The sequence below is a fragment of the Convolutriloba macropyga genome, chromosome 7 (genome assembly GCF_964194025.1).
Source record: "Convolutriloba macropyga chromosome 7, txConMacr16.3, whole genome shotgun sequence".
In the NCBI taxonomy this organism is placed as follows: Eukaryota; Metazoa; Xenacoelomorpha; order Acoela; family Convolutidae; genus Convolutriloba; species Convolutriloba macropyga.
The window spans coordinates 66,373,023-66,388,877 of record NC_134474.1 but is presented as its reverse complement, the minus strand read 5'-3'; the positions used below and the strand labels follow the sequence as shown (position 1 = coordinate 66,388,877).

The 15,855-nt window shown below is 35.3% G+C and overlaps 2 protein-coding genes across 2 annotated transcripts in view; both read right to left on the bottom strand.

Annotated features, from left to right (window-relative positions):
- LOC142343262 (uncharacterized) overlaps positions 1 to 15,855 on the bottom strand; it is a 225,840-nt gene that overhangs the window by 31,741 nt on the left and 178,244 nt on the right. The window lies entirely within an intron of this gene.
- On the bottom strand, positions 3,375 to 13,931 carry LOC142342467 (uncharacterized). Its single transcript, XM_075393806.1, has 3 exons — positions 13,641 to 13,931; positions 5,818 to 6,379; positions 3,375 to 3,973 (listed from the first exon to the last, which is right to left on the bottom strand). Exons 1-3 carry the CDS (start codon positions 13,785 to 13,787, stop codon positions 3,459 to 3,461), a joined length of 1,224 nt encoding a protein of 407 aa, XP_075249921.1. The 5' UTR covers positions 13,788 to 13,931; the 3' UTR covers positions 3,375 to 3,458.

The following is a 15,855-nucleotide window of genomic DNA, read 5'->3' as shown; positions in this document are numbered from 1 at the left end:
TTCAGTAAACCATAAAGTGAAAATTTCTTCAAACCACTATTGTAAAAGGTGCCAATAAAAAACGGGGGCTAAAAATTTTATAGTAAATTCTGACAAAAAAGATTAATAAGTCAAACAAAATTGCAGAAAAGCTAAATAAATTATTTCAAAACCGACAGCTGAAACTTCACAAAAAAATGCTTTGTCAGTGATAAAAGTACAAGCGCCCAAGTAACCTTTTCTTAAACGGTTAACTGCATTTTTCCGAAGATTACTTTTAGTACAAACACAATTTTTATTTTGCCTTGATTTTTTAAAAAATGGTGACTAAAAATGTAGCGCTTGATCTCCAAATGGTAAGAAAAGCTGCCATCAGTATTTCCATTAGAGAAGGAAATCTTGACAAGTTTTTATACGAAGCAGCAAATTCAGTCCCCCGTGAAATTGATCACGTAAACACCATTTGTAGCAAAATATTTGCATTGTAAACAAAGGCGTTTCATGATCAAGTTGAACAATTTCCAGCTCAGCATACTATCTTGTTTAGAAAACTGAAAAAACTTCTATCCAAATTTTCCTTATCCTAAATCTAGAAATTAGCGCAGCTAAAAATCAATAAAAATTATTTCGAATCATAAAAATTTCTCAACAGTTCGAAAGTGGAACGGTAGAGAAAGTGCTTCTCAGAGACAGGCATTTAACTATGAAAATTGCGATTCGAACTTACGTTTTTCAACGAATGTACTTTTGGATCTATTCTGTTTCCCCCCCCCCCCCCCGTTTTTTTTATGACCCCTCAATTACAAATTAAATGTTGTTATATAGCACGTTATTATGTAAGTAAATAGCACGTGCGCCTGAGGTTTCATAAAGAATTTATGCTCACTAAGCTGAGGGGGGGGGGGGGGGTGTGGGGTTGGCAAAACAGAATAGATCCGTACTTTTTTTGGCCTCTAATACTTTTTTATGCCATCCAAATAAAGTTGAGAACGGACAGACGTCAGTAAAAAGAGCAGAATAGATTCAGGAGTAGTAACTTTTTCCAATTGTGGTATGCAGATGTTTTCTCATAAGTTTACTAATATGGGTAAAATTCTTGTATTGCAAAAATCTGATCAATTATATATCATCCGAAGAAATATTCGGAGGAACCAAGCCAAGTGGGAAGCAAAAAGAATTTCCCCAAAAAATAATTAGATAAATTTGCAAACTTCCTCTTGAAGAAAAGGAAGCTCTCACTCATTATTGTGAAAAAAATCAAAATTTGTTGAGTGTTACAGTAATCATTTTTTGGATCTTTTCCGTTTGTGCCCCCCCCCCCCCAGCTTAGTGGGTGCATACTATTCGCACCCCCAGACGCACGTGCCATATTTTACATAATGATTTACTATGTAATGACACGTGTTCTGCAACTGGGGGGGGGGGGGGGCGCATAACGTACTCGGTGGGGGGGGGGGGGGCACAAACAGAAAGGATCCCCTTTTTTTTCAACTGCAGGTGCTTGCAAACGGTTTGATTAACTTTAAACCCAGAATTATGTTAATGCGTTTATTGTTTTCAAAATGCACAAATTCACCTGTTGAATTATCAAATGCTCCGATTATCATAAACTGGCCATCACTTGTCTGGATATTGTCCATTTGCACAAAAACGAAAGACAAAACACAGCGAGGGCTTCCAGTATTGTCGTAGTTGTCATCACAAGCAAGGACGATTTGAAAAGTGTTGGTGGCATTTACAGCAGAACCCACTTTGTAAAAGGTTGCCACAAAACCCCAGAATGCGTCAAACACCCCATCACCAACGATGTCATTAAGCGTCGATGCATCCGAGGAATTGAATTGACGATAGAAGATTAAGTTGGACAACGTTCCAGTAGATCGTCTCATTCGACTGCTGGAACCAGAACCTTCTTCTGGAAGAGTGCAGCCAACTGAGAGCTCGTTGCTTGAAATGGTTTGTTCATCTTCTTTCGCATTGACTTGTATGTCTTCGATGTTACTTCCTCCAACGGCAATGGCTACTTCTTCCGGGACTGGATCCGGATCTGTTTGGACTCCAGCACCAGCTGCACTTGCAGAACTATAGGTATCATCTATAGGAGCAGTGTTTGTATTTGTTTCTCCAGTGTTCGTGTTTATCAGTTCAATAGCGGTTCCGATTATGTTTTCATCGACAGGATCCTCACTTTCACCGCTGCCAGATAAGTATCCACTGCTGTCGTCCACCAATCCTCCGCTTCCACTTCCGGAGACTCCGCTGCTACATTCCGAGTAACCCAAGTGCCCACATCCTGAGCCGATTTCCAATCCACTATAGCTACTTCCAAAAGGTGGATTCCCGTCGCTTCCGTAGTAGCTACTTCCAAAAGGTGGATTCCCGTCGCTTCCGTAGTAGCTACTTCCAAATGGTGGATTCCCGTCGCTTCCGTAGTAGCTACTTCCAAATGGTGGATTCCCGTCGCTTCCGTAGTAGCTACTTCCAAATGGTGGATTCCCGTCGCTTCCGTAGTAGCTACTTCCAAATGGTGGATTCCCGTCGCTTCCGTAGTAGCTACTTCCAAATGGTGGATTCCAGTCGCTTCCGTAGTAGCTACTTCCAAATGGTGGATTCCCGTCGCTTCCGTAGTAGCTACTTCCAAATGGTGGATTCCCGTCGCCTCCGTAGTAGCTACTCCCAAGAGGTGGGTATTGGATGCTTTCTTGGTAGCTACTTCCATAGGGTGGGTACCAAACGCTTCCGTGGTAGCTACTTCCATAGGTTGGGTACCAATCGCTTCCTTGGTAGCTACTTCCATAGGGTGGGTACCAGTCACTTCCCTGGTAGCTACTTCCATAGGGTGGGTACCAATGGCTTCCTTGATAGCTATTTCCATAGGGTGGGTACCAATCGCTTCCTTGGTAGCTACTTCCATAGGGTGGGTACCAGTCACTTCCCTGGTAGCTACTTCCATAGGGTGGGTACCAATGGCTTCCTTGATAGCTATTTCCATAGGGTGGGTACCAATCACTTCCCTGGTAGCTACTTCCATAGGGTGGGTACCAATGGCTTCCTTGATAGCTATTTCCGTAGGGTGGGTACCAATGGCTTCCTTGATAGCTATTTCCATAGGGTGGGTACCAATGGCTTCCTTGATAGCTATTTCCATAGGGTGGGTACCAATCGCTTCCCTGGTAGCTACTTCCATAGGGTGGGTACCAATGGCTTCCTTGATAGCTATTTCCGTAGGGTGGGTACCAATGGCTTCCTTGATAGCTATTTCCATAGGGTGGGTACCAATCGCTTCCCTGGTAGCTACTTCCATAGGGTGGGTACCAATGGCTTCCTTGATAGCTATTTCCATAGGGTGGGTACCAATGGCTTCCTTGATAGCTATTTCCGTAGGGTGGGTACCAATGGCTTCCTTGATAGCTATTTCCATAGGGTGGGTACCAATCGCTTCCCTGGTAGCTACTTCCATAGGGTGGGTACCAATGGCTTCATTGATAGCTATTTCCATAGGGTGGGTACCAATGGCTTCCTTGATAGCTATTTCCATAGGTTGGGTACCAATGGCTTCCTTGATAGCTATTTCCATAGGTTGGGTACCAATGGCTTCCTTGATAGCTATTTCCATAGGTTGGGTACCAATGGCTTCCTTGATAGCTATTTCCATAGGGTGGGTACCAATGGCTTCCTTGATAGCTATTTCCATAGGTTGGGTACCAATGGCTTCCTTGATAGCTATTTCCATAGGGTGGGTACCAATGGCTTCCTTGGTAGCTACTTCCATAGGATGTATAACCGCCATTATCTCTGGCAACTCTGATTAGTTCGTTGCGGTCGACAGCTTCGTTCTCATTGCTGGATTCTTTTGCCACTGAGTGTCCGGGAACATAATTTTGAGAAAATTTGTAGATATAAGTTCCCCTGGGGAAACCCTCACTTGAACCAGCTAGCCATTTTGATGCTGACAGGTACACGGCCGAGAAGTCAGCAATCACGAATTTTTCAACTAAAACAGAAAAAATAAAGACTATCCAAGATAATAAAATGAAATTGTTAAAAATACACTTTATTTCCGATCTCAAATACAGGATACCATCGCAATGAGTATAGACAATTGTATACTGTATAGACAATGGACAGTAAATAGTTATAAAAAGATATATGGTTCTTACAGAATTACATAGTCTGCCATCAAATTGTTCAGATAAGGTAATTAACTAATTAAACTTGAAGTCTCTCCATGGTAGAATTCCGAAAGACATATAACAAGATGCTTGAACTTTTTTATAGTAGTGGAATGTTTTTTAGCAGATCCAAAATTTGCACCACAAACAATTATGTTCCATTTATCACTAAAAAATCAGGTCAATTTATCTGGTAGTAATGGTTACGTGATTCCATTTGAAATCACTGAGAACTTCTGGCGTTTATCGAGAACCGCGAAGCAGCTCAAGATATTCAATCAGAATTTCGAAGTGACTTCAGAAGAGTGACGTAACCATGCTTAAAACACAAACACTTTTTAAAATGAAAAAATTCGACTGAAGTCAACTTCTTGCTAAGTAAGAACTTCTGACATTTTAACTTTTGGCACTGCAGACGTTCGTCATTTTAGAATGTTAACGTATTAATTGGCATCTATTTTGAAGTCTTTCCCATTATAGCCCCCTCCCCTCCCCTCCCCCCAGCTTAGTGGTCAGATAACCTATAGCCCCCCCATCATAGTAATTATACCATAATGGGGGACTATAATTTCATGGGGGGCTATAATGGGAAAGACCCCTAAACTGTACCAGCTCAGATTCGTACTTTGGTTTTCATGACTTGCCAACTAACACGGGTCGCTATTCTTACAATGTTTTCCATATTTACAAGTATTTGTCAAAATTTTCAATAATTTAGGTATAAGTCAAGGATCTATTCCGCTTTGCTACCCTAAATTACAATTAAGTAGCATAACACTTTTACACTCTTAAGCGCACGCGCTAATTTTTTTGCCCAAAAACGTGCTATATAACAGCATGATTTGTAAATTGGAGCCATAAAAAATAGTAGTCGTTGCCGCAGAACCCGTATACACTATGGACCCGAACCAAAGAAGCAAAGTTAGGATCAAAACATTTATACCGCAAGTTGGGTTATTACAGATAAAATCTCAGATTTATTCTGCCCTCCCCCGTTTATTGGGTATATAACCTTTACGCCCCAATTCACACGTGCTAGTTTTACATGGTAACGTTCTATATAACAATACATAGTTTAATTGGGGGCATAAAAACACAGGGGGTCGGGAGGGGGGGGGGAGAACAAAATAGATCCAAAATATCTTGTTTTTTTTCTGTTCATTGGGTGTGCCACGTCAGCTTAGGAAGATTAATGAAACAAATTTTAAGAACAAAAAAACAAAAAGAACTTTTGGAGATTAAAATTTGAAATAAAATATTATTAAAATCTCTCACTTTAATTTAGCTATTATTTTGTCGTTTATTTCCACCTTTAATTTTAAGTTTGCACTGCTATTCTTCACCCCTAAATCAGTTTTTTTACTTCAATTTTTTTCCTACTGCCGATTGTTAACGGTGGACAACAACCAAAATCTCGACCAGGAAATTAGTACTGAAACCCTAATATTTTCTGTTTCTGCCCCCCCCCCCCCCTAAGCATATTATTTGCACCCCGCCAGACGCACGTGCATAATGATTTTTTTGCATAATTTTTGCATAATGATTTATTATGTATTGGCACGTGCTCTGTAACTCGGGGGTGCATAAAGTGCCGGGGGAGGGGGGTGGGGGTGGGGGGGGGGGTCACAAACGTGAAAAAAGATCTCCAAACCCATATAAAACTTACATCCCACAGGTCCAAAGATTCCAATCATGAGATAGGAGTCCATTTCCTCTGCCCAATTTAGTCTCACGTGATCGAGCTCTTTGTACACGGTCACATACACGCATTCTTTTGCCTCTTTTGCATCTGGGTTGGCTCCTCTGCAGGCCAGGACTGTCTGGAAACTGTTCAACTCTCCACTTTCGGGACGTCCGACGGATTCCCAGGTTACAATCAACCCCCAATCAAACCCTTCGTCTGTCAAGTAAAACATAATTTGGGAATCTTTGAAATCCATGAATCTGTACGTGACATTGGGAAGCTTTTCTTTGGGCAAATTTTTGATTCCTGCATCGTAGGTAGCCCAGTCACCATTAACATAGCCATCAACAAATGATTTTTCAGGTTTGACTATGTAATTTTTGATGAAAGCGGGGGCAAATACGACTGAATTCAAATTGCCAAGTTGGTTTGGAAGCCACAATTCCTGTTCTGGCTTGCTACTGATGTATCCATCAATGCAAACGAACAGCTGTTCAATTTTTTGATTGCCAATTTTGAATGTTTTTCCGTCCAGGAGTGAAACCTATAAAAAGCACAAAAATAAAAAGTGGTTGTTTATAATATTGTTCTCCCGAATTGCCTGTTATGCGAAAATCCCGGTAATCATTTAAGGTCATATAAAACCAGGTGAGGTTGGATGGCCATCTTAAAAATGTTTGCAGGTTTCCCAAACAAGATGATTGCAGGTTTCCCAAATGACTGATCTTGTGTTGAAAATATGTTCAGTACCCGGAGCTTGGTGGCAGAGCAAATCAGCGCTTAATCAGGGTAGAGACATTCTGTTTTTACAGGATTACAAGATTTAGTGCATTTCAAGATTAATTAATACTTTCTCTAGAGCATTACATGATTAATTAATACTTTCTGTTGTTGACCAACCTGCATTTTTATCTATAAAGCTATTATTATATTACCCTACACTACCATTGATAATGTTACCTCTTGACATTTTTCTTTGGATAAATAAAGTGTTACTTTTTTTTTAATCTGGCCAGTGTTCTGTTCATGTCACAATTTACACTGGCCAGTCTTAATTTTTGAGTAAAAATTTTTTCATGAAAAATAATATGTTCAGCTTTTATTTGAAATAACAATGAAATAATAATATCCCGCCAACAATGTGTGCTTTATATGCGATTCGGACTTCTGCTGGGTTTTTGTATCTTTTAATTTGCGTAGCAAGTCGTAACCGGGCTTTGTGGTAATTGCCTACGAACTAGCTTATGTATAAATAGTGTGTACAGATCTATAGTAATTAACAGTTATAGGCTACAAAAGTATGACATTATTCTGCTCAAACTTAATTTTGGGGTATGAGTAATTTTTATTTTATACAGGATAAATTTAGCCTGTACGAACTCCATGACTTCAATATAATCATAATGAAGAAAAACTGCACCTAAAGAAACTTAAAATTTTCTGGACATGCAATGTTTCAGAACTGAAATAAGTTTTTGCTCTTGAAATGTTCTGATTCAGCGTTGAAATGCCCTGAGACCCAAGTCCGTGTAATCATTAAAAAAAGAAGCAGACATGATTTTTTATCGTTAAAGCTATACACAATGACAAAATTGCAATCGGATTTCTGAGTTCGGCTGCTTATATTTTACAAAATTTTGTTATAATACGATCTGTTTGGATAATGGAAAACCTTGTACAGTCAAAGATCGAGAATTCAACAATACAGTCCAGTCAATATTTTTGCGTCAGGTCTCGCAGAATGAAAATTCAATTTTATCAAATCCTGAACAAAAAATGCTGACCTATTATGATATAACTCTGCATTCCAGATCTCGTACTTTATAATTTGAAATAGTTGTTCAAAAATAATTTAACCGATTGTTCAGTTTTCTTTTATCTTCTTCTCTTAATGTGAAACGTTTTTAAATTGGTTATTCATATGAAATTTTGTGTCAGTTCAGTGGAAAAAGGAATCAGAAATTCACTGTCCAGGCTAAATTAGTGGGCAAAATTTTGTCTGAACTTTTGTGCAAAGTCATCGAAGAAACTCATAGAGTGCTATGAAACAGTACTGATACAGCCTTTTTCTATTTGAACATCATGAATAAGGACTACTTTACAATGAATTTTAGGGTCCGGGAATAAACATTGTTCATAATTGCATTGGAACATTCAAGAAAAGCAACTTAATCAATTTAAAAAAAACTAGACAAAACTAAAAAAATTCACTGTTTTTCAAAAACAATTGTCACGAAACTGCAACTAAAGCAATCAAATTAGGAAACCGAACTGACTAAAAGAAATTTTCAAAACAAAAATCCCGTCAAAATCTACCATTTTTTGATGACTTCACAATAATGGCAATAGTTATATATCTTCTCAATTAAATGATTTTCACCAAATTGTTCTCTATTGTTTATAATAACATCGTGCATTTTTGAATGCATTCGTTCTGCCACATTAAGCATAATTATACAATCGGATGAACAAATCGTTTTTACGTAAGATTGTTTTGTAGATATTTTATTTATTTTTGATCACTTAACTCAGATTGCTGGTAGGCCATAAAAAGACAAGTTAATGCGACCTCCAGACATCCCGGATGATACCGAATCGACCTCTGATCAGACCCAATCAAGTACAAAAAATTTGCAAAGGATGTCAAAAAGCAACAAATTGTTATAGCTAAAACCATTAACTGAATATTTAGAAAACAAAGGTAATTCAGACATTTTTAGCCCCTCTGTTTTAAATTTATCGTCTTCTTTTTAGCGTAGAAGTAGCCTTTTCCCGAGTTGATCTTTGTTGACAGCCGTGCAATGATATTATGCAGTAACATGTTATTATTATGCATGAAGACTGTGTTGAAATTGCCGCCGATCTCACACAAATAATAAAAAATTTAGGGTTCGGGATAAAGGGGTAGTTAAGTAAAAGGATTCATTTCTAGAGTTTTAAATAAGACTATGCAGTTGTAAAATAAGATTGAGCAGCTTTTCGAAAATGGTGCTAAAACGATGATTTGGTTGAGAGACACTGAGTTGCACTACTTCATGTTTTTTTTTGCTGTTCGAAAGTGTTAAAAGCTCTAAGATTGGCCTAAAATTGTTTTGAAAATCAGAAAACGGGAACCATTAATTTCCTCTCATCATTTTTCTCACCATTTCAAAAAAATTTTCATTCGATTTTTTCTATAAAACTAATCGATTTATAGTTTAAAGTTGGAGTTTAAAACTTTCTGAGTGTTGGACAAAATTAAAGAGTAGATCTTAAAAAAGACAGGTTTTTTGTTCATACCGATGTTTTCAGAGAAAAAAGGTGTGGAGAAATTTTCTGTTAGCGAAATACTTTTTTGTTCAAGTTTTTTTATTCTAACTAATCTTTTTCAATTACGAAGTTTGATTGCCTATGCTGCTAGTCCTAGGTTTTGTTGATGTACAGTTTTTTTAATAATTTATTGTACTTTCTCAATTTGTACTGGAAAATTGTGAAGTTTTGCGCCTGTCATGGCTTGCCTATAGTTATTTGAGCAGTTTAATGTTTTCACTTACTTAGAAGAAATATTTGTTTGATAAGTGTACTTATTTTATATTAAAAAGTGAATGAATTTTTAACTTTTTTAAATTAATTTGGTTTTTAGGGCAACTTTTATTTAACAACTTGACTTCATTTTCATGACTAACATAAAATTTCCATGAGTAGAACAGTTGGTACTAGTTCACTGAACAAGTGATTTTCTCAACCAAAACGACCTCTTCGAGTCAATTCCGGAGCTCTTCAGGCTATATTTCAACATTTGAAAAAAAATTTCCTCCAAAAGTCATTCTGTAGTGTTGCAAACGGAAGTTATTGGCTTTTGTTGCTTTTTCAAGGAAACAGTACAAACACCACCTCAGTTTCTCGACATCAGATTTCAGCAGGAAAGACTATATTTTAATTGTTATTAGCAGAAACGAAATTTAAATCCATTTTCAGTCAATTTGACAAATTTTCCCATACAATAATTGTTGCAGAGTTTTTCAATTAACCCGATTTGCGATATTGTTTTTTTACTTGACTTCTTGCTCCTCTTTCTTACAAAAGACCAATTTTTTAAATTTTTTAAGAGTAATTATAAAAAGCGGGGGCAATTTCACAATTTGCTTTCTTAACCCGGAAACGGTGTTTTTCCAGTTTTACGTTAATTGGTCATTATTTTGATTTGATTCCGTCTAATTGAAACTTTGTTAACGGAGTGCGGAAAATTATCACCATGGAAATAAATAGGTGACAATAGGTATCATAAAAGAGTTGCACAATCAGCAACGGTTACTGTTGTCCAACAAAGTCTAATCAAAATTTTGGATCTTAATCGCTTGTGCCCCCCAAGTACGTTATGCGCCCCCCAATTGCAGAGCACGTGCCGTTACATAGTAAATCATTCTGTAAACATATGGCACGTGCGTCTGGGGGTGCAAATAATATGCGCCCATAAGCTGGGGGTGGGGCACAAACGGAAAAGATCCAAAATTTTTCACGCATGGCTATTGTTGACGATCAAATTTTCCAGGGCACTCTAGATAGTTTTCATTTTAAACTGATACTGCTTTGTAAACAAGACTACGCATACAATCTTAAAGTTGAGGAAAAGCTACGTTCTGTAGCGTCTGATATTTTGAAATTTTTGTTTACTGTTCAAAGTTAGATATGCTGCAATTATTTTGGACAGTAAACACGATTGATTTTTTTTTTCATTGGCCAAAATAGATATATGCGCATGATAGTTTCAATTGATTCCGTTCTGGTTTTCTGTAACCCATAGAATATTATTTTAATTCTTCGTTTCAATCCAATGCAAATATTAGCTGTTTGGTAGACATTTTTTCTGACTTTCTATAACAAAAAACTTGTAATATGAAAAGCCTCTACTGTTTCTGTTATTTAAAATTGGAGGCGAATTTGACAACTTTAGGCTGAAAGTTACTTATTGTATCAAGATGAATTACTATGTATAGAGTTGAGGAAAAAGAAACAAAATTTTCTACAAGTGGGTTGAAAATGTCCCTTTTTCAACCCACTTGTAGATTTTCGTCCCAAGCAATCTGAAGAACAAAGTTTACCCCAAGCAATTTGACAATTTGACAAAAAAATTAAAAAGAAGTAATTGTAATGCTTGATAGTTGGTCAGACAACTTCTTAAGTTGTTCAAAATGTTTGGGAAATCACAAAAGTAAAGTAAATTCGAATTGTTAGTTTTTTTTTATCAATCAAGGAAATTTTCACACTTAATGTTGTTGTTTTGTTTACCAACCGTTCTGTTTTCGTTTCTTTCGGAATTCATTTCTTTTGTTCAGACCAGTGGGAAAAAACTGAAGATAAATTTGATTGATAGTATTATCCTACAATTAATAAATCTCAACATCCAAAAGTTTTGGGGGAAATTTATGAACTATAAACCCAAATAAAAAATTAATTTCGATACCTGACCGCCAGTTTGGTTTGAAAAGAGCTTCCAATAGCCAAGAGAGCATATATCAATAGACTACAAAGATGAGTCAAACTATTTTTCATTTTTTTGAACATGAGGTTCGTCAAATTCATTTAAAAAAATTACAAAAATTTTAAGAAAGATTTCACTGTGAAATTCAAGATAATATTATACGCTACCTTTTGTCCATAAAAGTGGGAAAAAAAGAAAATAGAAAAATTGAGAAATTTTCTTTCCTGGCGGCTTCTTGAAAAAAAATAGGGTCAAAGAAATTAAAAACTGTAAAAAAAAGAAAAAACCTCATGTACTAGCACCTCAAATCTGTGGACTGTGATATAACAGAAAATTTGAAGTCAATAAGTTTTTCAATATAGATAAACTCCATTTTTGAACTGCGCCATTTTGGATCTAATATTTTTGAAGCACGAACTACTAAAACGATTAATTCCAGTCTCTTTAAAGAAGATTTCGAGACGTTGGGACTACTTACATTAAGAGAATAAAAACAAGACAGGTAAGCAAGCACGCGCACGACACGGACAAAATCCCAAAAACCATTGTTCTTTGGAAACAATTGGTCTCAAAACAAATGCAAAAACAAGCAAATGTATATAAAACTTTATAAAACTAAAACAGAAACTAAAACCATAATTCTGAATGGATTTGCTTTCAATTAGGAATTTACAGACCAACAACAATAAAACTGAAAACGACACGGATATTTTTTTTAATAGTTATCTAAATAAATTTAGATAGAGTCAATACATTCAAAATGAACAAAAATAACTCGATAATCACTTGATTTGTATATTGAAAGCCATCGACACCTGTAATGAACGAGGATTAAGCAAAGTCTTGAGAAGGTTAGTCATGAACAGTAATAAATAGATAGTTTCTGTCAAGCTTTATTGGATAGCCGATGAGATTTGCTTGCCATCAAGATGACTAAGTGACGGTGACTAGAGACGAAAGTCAATATTCCAAAACATATTATTTGAAACCAAGTAGTGTCGACTTTGAAAGTAACCCTAGAAAAGATTGTAAAACATGAGACCTCAATTAAGTGACAGGACAACAAAAGTAACTACAATATGGTGCAAAAAGTAAAAAATTTAGTTTTAGTTTTTTGCAAACAAAAATATCAAATTGAAGAAACTAATCAGTTGAAACTAATAACTAGATTCAGGTAGTTTTTGTTAGCTGACAAACCAGATCTTGCATTTGGGAATAAAAACGATAAGACATGAAAAAGAAAGACAAAAAGTCAATATTCAAACCGTATTTTTTGGAAACCTTGCAGTGTCAACTTTAAGAGTAATCTTCGAAAAGACTGTAAAATATCAGACCCCAATTGTATCTCATTAAAGAGCGATATTATGGAAAAAATTGACAAAACTAATAAAAGAGTCAAAATCTAAAAAAAGTCCCATAGCCATTTTATGAAAACAAATAGTTTCTATGTCATACCAATCCTTGTTTGCCCTTCAATAATTTTAAAAAAATTTAACTATGAATCCTTATAATACATGCGCATGTCACTTTGCTCTAAAAACCTTTGCTAGAAAAAATCATAATAAAAATCAGTGAAAAGAAGTAAAATTGACGCACGTGTACAAGAAAGATCTCTTAAAAAGAGTTACCCAATACAATTTAATTTTTTTGTTTCTGAAGAAATCAGAATGCTGCAGTATAGCACCGCTCATTTTAGAGTTCCTAACTGTACAAAAAAGTAAACAACTGTAAAAGTCTACTCTCAATCTAACGCGACCCCAATTTAGAGTCTCCTGTTTTCCTTTTTTCCTGTTTCTACTTTTTGAAAACTTTTCTCTTATTGCACCGTGTATTAAAATACGTAAAATTGAAACAAAAGCTTAACACCTGAAAGCTAAAAAATCATGTTTTTTTTCTCTTCGACGCGTTACTAAAAAGTCCCTAAACAAATAAAAAAAACTTTTCAAAAAGAACAGCTTTGGAATTATATTCCGCCATTTCGAAAATGTAACAAAAGGCAGGATGTATTCACTTTTATGTTTAGGGACACACAATATTAAATTGCCATTATAGAATTCGTTTCTGCATTTCAGCAATTTCGATAGTTTCATATGAGTTCCATTTGTTTTGATCCGTTCAAACTTTCAGTGTATTTTTTTTGTCGGAGTTAATAATTGTTTCTATAGTGAACGAAACTTGTTACTTGGGCTTGCTTTTCAGAATCTTGTATATTTTATATATTTTGCATATCCTGTATATATACTACGAGTTTGGACAAAATTCGAAATTTAATTTTCTAGCCACAAGTTTTGTCAACAAGATCTCATCAAGATATGTCATAGTTTCTTTACTGTGTTTCTCTCACCTGTGAGCACCCTGGCCTTGTGGGTTCTACTCTGACGTCATTTTCTCTGTGTGGGAACGGAAATTGTGTTTGTTGCCCATTTGAGTTCTTCACAGTAGTTAAGAAAACAATACAAAAAAGGGCCAAAAATTTGGCACCCGCTGTCATTTTGTGTGACGCTCTTTCTATTTGATAAATTTTTCGAAGTCTTTAAAGTCTGGCAAACAATTGTTTAATTTTAACTTAAGCTGGCCGTTCTAATTTGTTAAAAGTTTTTGGACAATACGAATTACTATATAAGGCTTCTAAGCAGAGTTGAAAAGTTCAATTACAGCTAAGTTAGATTCAATTCAAAATAGCCGCTCGTGCGTTAAAATGCGCAAATTTTGATTCAGAGAACTTTTTATTATGGAACAATAGTTGTTTTTCAATGCTAAGTTTGTTTGAGTTGTTTTGTATTGGCCCTCAGTAGCTTTTTTTGATTTATTAACCGAAGTTTTGATCTGACTAAACATGTGATCAACAATTCAATAAAAGAACATTTTTTCATCAAATTTATAATAGGATTTGCACAATATAATTTTGCTTCAAGCCGTTCGAAAAGATTTTACACAGCTTTTCAACTTTCAACTGGTGTAAGTGTTCTATTTGTGATTACGTCACAAGTATTTTTGAGGTATATTACTTGAATGAACCAAACTCAACACAAACTTAGAGAAAAAAGTAAACATGTTTCTAGTTTTATGAGCAGGACTAAAATTTTTACGATAGATTATCAGTATCTGACCTATCAAAACAGAGACAAAACTACAAAAATGACAGAAATCAGATAAAAGCAATAAATCTGAAAAATCCACTGTTTTTGATAAGACAAATGTTTTTAGAATTTCAAACAGACAGACCATAACCTTTCAACTTAAAAGAAAACAGGAAGGCTCGGAAATGTGCGTACGCACATAATGTTCCGACCCCGCTCATTCATATTCTTGACTTAATTGGCTACCAAATGATAATAAAATAGAAAATGTTCAAAAATTTACATATCTTTCAACAAACCACTAATGGAATAAAATAATACCACGCTGGAGGGCCGATAAATTTTGTGATTAATAGGACTACTAGAAAAGGCAATCAAAAAATCAAATAACAAATTTTAATTACGACAAAAACTCGAAGTCTATAATCAAAAAGAATTAAAAAAATCAAACTCACATCAGATGAAACCTAAACATATAATTCATTAGAAAAGATATGGGACCTGTTTTCAAAGCGACTAGGTAACAGGTCAACAAAAAGGAACAATAAAGGGTGAAATTAAAAAAACTCTTTTGTTGATAATAAATAATGTCAAAGTGATTAAAATTATTAGATATTAACTGAAATCACTAAGAGCTTCATCTATATCTCCGTAGTAGGCAACTGAGATCGTCCAGTGTACGTCATACGACCACAAAAGGAAGGACAAAAACTGGAAAAATTAAACAGTTCTACTAAACTTTGCGCAAAAATTACAGCAAAGCCGTTTTAATAGTATATTTGTCACTATGAGCAATGAAGAAGCTCAGTTGCTCTGTTTTGTGAGCTAATCGGTCCCACCATTAATGCTGTATTTAAAAAAAACGAAAATTCTATGAAATGTACAAATATATAAAAATCACAAACAATTTATGAAATATATAAAAATCACAAACAATTTATTTATATAAGGCTTCTAAGCAGAGTTGAAAAGTTCAATTACAGCTAAGTTAGATTCAATTTAAAATAGCCGCTCGTGCGTTAAAATGCGCAAATTTTGATTCAGAGAACTTTTTATGATGGAACAATAGTTGTTTTTCAATGCTAAGTTTGTTTGAGTTGTTTTGTAATGGCCCTCAGTAGCTTTTTTTGATTTATTAACCGAAGTTTTGATGTGACTGAAAATGTGATCAACAATTCAATAAAAGAACATTTTTTCATCAGTGTATTCATATAAGATTTGCATAATATAATTTTGCTTCAAGCCGTTCGAAAAGATTTTACACAACTTTTCAACTTTCAACTGGTGTAAGTGTTCGAATTGTGATTACGTCACAAGTATTTTTGAGGTATATTACTTGAATGAACCAAACTCAACACAAACTTAGAGAAAAAAAGTAAACATGTTTCTAGTTTTATGAGCAGGACTAAAATTTTTACAATAGATTATCAGTATTTGACCTATCAAAACAGAGACAAAACTACAAAAATGACAGGAATC